General features: G+C 34.9%; 1 protein-coding gene across 19 annotated transcripts in view; it reads right to left on the minus strand.

The window, feature by feature from the left end:
* LOC106881733 (E3 ubiquitin-protein ligase UBR4-like) overlaps positions 1-6948 on the minus strand; it is a 218908-nt gene that overhangs the window by 101207 nt on the left and 110753 nt on the right. For all 19 annotated transcript variants that reach the window (XM_089339693.1, XM_089339687.1, XM_089339685.1 and 16 more), the window contains 6 exons: positions 5758-5842; positions 4720-4792; positions 2854-3043; positions 2413-2460; positions 2107-2260; positions 497-567 (listed from right to left, as the gene is read on the minus strand). In XM_089339693.1, coding sequence (XP_089195819.1) covers positions 497-567; positions 2107-2260; positions 2413-2460; positions 2854-3043; positions 4720-4792; positions 5758-5842 — 621 coding nt within the window. The remainder of the gene's footprint in view (positions 1-496; positions 568-2106; positions 2261-2412; positions 2461-2853; positions 3044-4719; positions 4793-5757; positions 5843-6948) is intronic.

Raw genomic sequence — 6948 nt, forward strand, 5'->3', positions numbered from 1 at the left:
TGGGGAAATTTCGAACCTGGGTTCTCATTCCTAAGGTATTTTTTGATATTATTATTCTTATTATGCCCATAAGCATACGGCATAGTAGTTAAGAGCACGGGCTACTAACCCCAAGATTCCAAGTTTGATTCCAGGCAGTGACCTGAATAATAACATCGAAAAATACCTTAGGAACAAAAAACCAGTTTCGAAATTTCCCCAAGGCACTTGATGAAGGCTGGAGAGTATATCAGCTGAAACGTGTTAACAACAAACAAAATGAGGACGAATATCAAAGTAATGTAAATAATGTACATAATTCCTCATCCCTCAAATATAGAACCGTAAAACAAACCTATTTACAAAACCATCTCAAAAGGGACCTGGCTCCAACAGTTGCATTCAAAGGTATTTGAGAGAGCATGCAAGAAGAAAAAAACTAAAAGAAAAAACAGGCTTTCCAGTAGATAAATGAAGGACAGAGCCTGTACTTTTGACAAATATAACAAATACAAACCTCTATATCGTTTGTTGACTGACAGTGTTCAAAGAAATCAATGGGAAAATTCACAGATCCTGATGGCCGGCCTAAAAAATAAAAAGAAAAAAAAAAGAAATCAGGAATTAAATAATTGTCTAAACTCCCGTTTTCTGATTATTTCAACAACAACAACAACAAAAAAAAGCACTTCAACTGTTACAGTTTGCAAACAAAAGTAGAAAAAGAATACCCCATACATAATGAAGAGAATATTTTTGACTTAAACTACTTTTGACTAATGTCTCATACAAATGGGTCTTTCAAGTGATTTTTTTTTTCCTCCACCCCCACCCCCCATTTCAACCTGGTTTGATATACATTCAAGTAAGCTAATCCTTCCTCATACGGTTATCATTTCTATCGCTACTTTCTGAACATTATTTTATGGTAGTATCTTAACTGAGTTTTGATTTCATTGGTCAATTCATTTCTATGACACCCTTCAAAACCATGTTCTCCTTCCAAAGCCTACAGAAGTGTTTTACCGAGTATTCACACAGGCCAGAGTGACTGCCTTCAATGTCTTCCATGAAGCTGCTAAACTGGAGGTGGTTGTTAAAGTTCTTTGCCTTCATGTGTCTCACCCAAGATCATCTCTTTCATCACTGTTAGAAGAACATTGTCCAGATAACTCCCTTGGTTTAATCTCTTGCAAGCTACAATCATACCTTGATTGTATATTTTACCCTCATTACTAACAACTTAGTGGTCACATGGGTGGACAGATGCATTATCGAAAATCATAAATGTTTTCTCTGCATAATGTGTAAATACCATAATGTCTTCCTGGTATTTACACACTGCAAGAATGAAATGCAAAAATTAATTAACTCATTTGCATTTAAACTGGCTATATGTGACCCAAATAGTCTACCTGTTTTATGTCCAAACCAACCAGATTCAGTCTCTCACACCTAATTTACAATACCATACTAAAAATACACAACCACATCATTGAAATCTCAGAGCTACAAGATAACCACTTTGAAATGCTTGCATTCCACAACCTGGGAAGGTGGTGTTGTGAGCTCATTATGGTGTATTTACACCATTTGTCTATAGCAAGAAAGGTTCCCCGTGACAAAACAGTGAATGGCTGTCTTCCAGGTTCAGATATGTCCCAACCATATTTGAACTGGTAATAAAAATGTATTTATACACACCATTGCTAAGCGCTGCCACCCTGTAAGGTACGATTAATTCAAAACAATGTGAGTAAATAAGCATTACATTTGACAGAGTAATCTGAATCTTAAAGAGTTAAAGACATTTATGCTAAGCCACAATTTCTTGACATGGTAATAATACACTGGTAGCTGGTATTTTGTCTATTAAAACTTGTGGACAAGCTGACCTCCCTACTATGGTCCATGATCCCTGACTGACCCATAGGAATGACAATAAATCAGGCTAATCAATTAAAATAAATATTAAATTGATAATAATGTCCAAATGAAATTCATTGTAAAACAAAATTTTACAAAAGTTCTTTGTTCAATAATAATAATAATAATAATACTACTAATAATAATAATAATAATAATAATAATAATAATAATGATAATAATGATAATAATGATAATTACCTGATTTACAGATTTTCTTTTTTGTTGGTCTAAGAGCAGCTATTGGGTTTTGAGGTTGTAAATATGGAGACAGCCAATATTTGGTGTTCTCTATATTTGCCATGTATATACGCAAACTACCGTCTTCACACAACAAAATCATTGTTGTTCGTTGCTGAAAGTAAACAAATGACCAAAACATTAATCCACAAGCGTTGTTATTAAATAACATAACATCTAATAGAAATTATTTTCTTCACTCCAAAAATATTATTAAATCTATGCCAAAACACGAAACATAAGAACAAAAAGGAATCACCATCTTACCAGATCTGAATTGGAGGCAGGATGTCTAATGGCCACTATGTCTTGTATCTAGAAATAAAAAGAAAGTTTATGAGACGACTACAAAATTTAATAAAATAAGATGAGAGAGAGAGAGGAAGGAAGACAGGATAATTCAACTAAGCTGTTTAAGAACTTTTATTCTTTATTATTATATTTTATGATGTAAAACAAACTAAAGGGAAAAAGCCAACAGTTTGAATTTTCAAATATATTTAAAATCAATGACAGTTAAATGAGTCACAATGTCTGTAGTCAAAACTTTTCAGCTGCTTTGATAAATAATTATTCACTAATGAATCCATATTAGGACTTCAATGCACAGCCAAGAAATGTTTACACAGTGGAACATGTTAGTTATTTAATTGACAACATTAAATATTTGATGATATAAAGTGCAGCTATTTAACAAACCAGACAAACCTTAGCTTTTGCTGGGAGTACTTTAATTTCTTGAAGAAGTATGCAAGTTGGCTTGATCATGAGGATGACTGGATTGTTTGCACTTTGGGTCATACAGTAAACCAAACCAGGGTGGCCAGGGACTTCTGACCACTGGACTAGGGACTGATTGTTGTTACTGCCTTTACTACTACCATTAGAACCACTGTTGCTGCAAAATTAAAAAAAAAAAAAAATTGAACACATATATATCAGCAAAATCTACTCAACTGGTAAAAATGAATATTTCACTGACAGACTGGCATCCTGCCCAGGGAGAAATATATATATATATATATAAATAATAATAATATTAGGGACAAAATCCAAAATTACAGGTAAAAACTCAATTAAAATCAATTTATAAAAAATTAAAATTAAATTGAGCTTTATAGATAAATTATATATAAAATATATAGTTTTAGGGAAAATAACCAAGTTTTAAGAACTCATCGATGAAAATCCACTATCACATATAGAAAAATGAACAATTAAAAGCACAATAAATGAGTATAATATAAAGCAAAGTAAATATCAGTTCTTGAAACTTAATATATATATATATATATATATATATATATACACACACATATATGGCAGAGAAACTGGGAAATCGGCCCGATGCTCCTTACAGAATAATGTAGAGTAGCCATTTCAGGAGAATTGAAGTTCTGTCAAACCTTTCCCTAACCTACAACTCACCTTCAAACAGCCAACTCTTCTATCAGTCTTCCGTGCTACCCTATTTCACTCCTTCGCTTCTCTTCTGCTGAACTGATATCCTCTGCATCCAACTCATTCCCTATCTCGAATCATCAATCACACCATTCACACTCAGTGCACTTACCTACACATTCACCTTTTCTGCTCCTCTATCCTATTGTCTGTCATTCACCTTGTACATGGACCTTACATTTCTCTCTCTCTAGATGAGCAGGCCATGTATTCACCTCTTCAACAAGATCCCTGCTCTTGGTGCCTTTATCACAGTTTCTAATCCCTTCATTCTATGATCCACTCACTTGAGGGGGTCCAATCTTTCAGGTACTTGGTGACCTCACAGTGCAGGTGCCTTGGAAAAAGCACCTGACACACTTAAGTGTTTGACATAAGGAAGGGCATCCAGTTGTAGAAACCATGTCAAAGCAGAGGTAGAACCTAACACAGCCCTCTGGCTTGTTCTTGTCAAACAATCCAACTCATGCCAGCATCAAAAAGGGAATGTTAAACGATGATCTCACACAACATAAGAATCAAGAAAATTAAAAGGAAAAGGATTTATAATGAGGCCAGCAATTTTGAAGCGGAGTGGGTGGTTGATACCATCAACTCCAGAACTAATTCAATATCTTATTGAACTCAGAGTGGAAAGAGTTGAAAGAATCACTGCAAGCCAAATAGTCTGACACTAACAATTCTGTCAAACCCCACCCCACTTTCTCAAATACATCTGCATTTTCACAAGGTTTATTTGTAATCAACAACTTGTTCAGAATCCTCGGTAGCAAAATAGTAAGCCTTTAGAATATCAATTAACCCTTTTGATACCAACCCGGCTGAAACCAGCTCTGGCTCTGTAGTACAAATATCTTGTTTGTAAAAGTTCTGAATTAAAATCTTCCACCAAATCTTAGTCACAATTTATGATCCTAACACTAGCTGAATGATAACTAAGTTATTTTACTAAATCCTTTGTTATATTTAAAATTAATTGAAAGAAATACAGAGCATCTCAACAGAAATATGGTAGCAAAAGGGTTAAGCTGCTCGTTATAATTTTCAACATACAATAAAATAATAATAGTGAAATGGTAACATTTAAAAATGTAAATCAAGTTTGATCCAAACCTTTTTAGTACAATTGGAAACAGATTGATAACTTGAGAGAGGTCTTTGGCAACAGAGGCAATAAAGCTTTTTCCTGAAAAATCAAAATAAAACAAAAATTTAAAAAATATTCAGAAGGAAAAAAAAAAAACTTTTGAGAAATAGTTACAACTAATAAATCATCATTACATTATTTAGCGTCTGCTTTCCATGCTGGCATGGGTTGGACAGTTTGACAGAAACTGGTAAGCTGTAGGGCTACACCAGGTTCTGATCTGATTTGGCATGGTTTCTATGGTTGGATGCTCTTCCTAATGCCAACCACTTAAAGAGTGTAATGGGTGCTTTTTACACGCCATTAGCATGAGTACCAGTTACATGACACCAGCGTTGGCCACAACTATGATTTCACTTGGCTTGACAGGTCTTCTGAAGCGTAGCATATTGCCAAACATGTTGGTCGCTTATCATGGCCTCAAAATTTGGTACATTACATATCAGTGTAAAAACAACACAAATTAATAGTTTATTCCTAATTCGTTCATTACTGGTCCAGAATAGCAAGGTCCACTCAATTGTGAGCTGCGTTACACTTATCGGGGATTGACCTGTGGTAGTGATAACACAAGTTGATGATCAGTTGAAGATTCTGCTTGTACTAGAAAAACATGCTCCAGGGACCACCCGCAATGCACTGGGTATCACCTGTGTTTACATCACAATGCTGTGAGTCTGCATATTTTTTATACAGATTTACATACCTGTACCCCGTCAACATGGTACTAGTGAACAGAAAAAAGCAAAAGCACCTCAACCTAACAATGCAAATGAGTGTATTCTCCACAGAAAATGGTAGAGGATGATGAAGAACATATGCAATGGTAGCAGCTTCATTGCTGTGGGTTGTGAGTTTGGTGTCAATGAATCTACCGTTGTTCCATTTATAAAGTGCATGGAGATAATTCATTTATTGCTATGTTGTTGTTTTTTAATCAAACCCCATGATAAACAAAGACAGATGTACTAATAATAATTGTAGATTAAAAACGATGGACGTACCATGAGAATAACTGAAGAATAATAACTGCAAGGAATGGGAATAATAAACAGAAACTCCACCACCAGCTATTTGACCATTTGTATCCTTTGGAAGAAAATGAAAAGTGTTAACATATCAAAACTTAATAGTATTCAGTTATAAACAACATTTTGCATTTATTCACAGAGATTTAATAGATAAATCCTAATTTCCTTCAATCACATTTACATTAATTTTATCATCCATATTCCATGCTAGCATGGATTGGATGCTTTGACAGAATCCAACAGGTCAAAGGACTGCATCAAGTTACAAGGTCTGTTTTGTCAGGATGCCTCAGCTAGATGGCTTTACAGAGTGTAGTGAGTTCTTTTTCATGTCATTGGTGAGTAAGGTTGCCAAACAAAGCCTAAAATTTTGGTATTCCTAAAAGGAGTTCTTGATTGACATCCCTAATATTCACAAAACCACTACTTTGCTTTTGGTTATTCTCTGTAAATAATGAAGATTTATTTTCATAAATATCTCTAAATCAATATAGTAACTGCAAGAAGTTGGCAGAAGTTGGCCAACTCTCCATCATTTGGACAAGATACTAGACCTGGCAAATTATGTATTTTATGTAAATCCAAAAAGGTTCCTACTTCGTCTGCAACAGATTCTCAAGCAATTGACAAGTCACCATGTGAGCCTGTGACTAGTAAGGCTGCCAAACAAAACGTAAAAAAATTTAAAACTCCTCTGAAGAGCAGAAACACCTTCCATGCCATTAACACATTTGCAGTACCAATCATTAATAACACATGGCTCTGCAATATCAAACTGGACCATACAGGCCTTGATTTGACTCACTACAATGTTAAATATCTAATAAAGCACTACACACTAATCAGGTCTGATATCCAACGGCTGTACATCCAAGAGAAAAGAAGGTAGTAAGGGGAACAGCTGAATATCAGGGAACAATTTAAAAAAGATGCTATCAATGTGACCTCTATCTTCCCAACTTTGCAACAGGGCCTGCTGTGTTATCATCATTTAATGCCCCATTTTCCATGCTAGCATGGGTTGGGTGGTTTGATAAGAACCAACGAGCCAGAGGGCTGTGTCCAACTCCAATGTCTACTTTGACAGGATTTCTACAGCTAGATGCCCTTCCTAATGACACCCACTTTAGAGTGTACTCTGTGCTTTTATATGCCCTCATTAAT

Source organism: Octopus bimaculoides, chromosome 22 (genome assembly GCF_046866305.1).
Source record: "Octopus bimaculoides isolate indiv1 chromosome 22, ASM4686630v1, whole genome shotgun sequence".
In the NCBI taxonomy this organism is placed as follows: domain Eukaryota; kingdom Metazoa; phylum Mollusca; class Cephalopoda; order Octopoda; family Octopodidae; genus Octopus; species Octopus bimaculoides.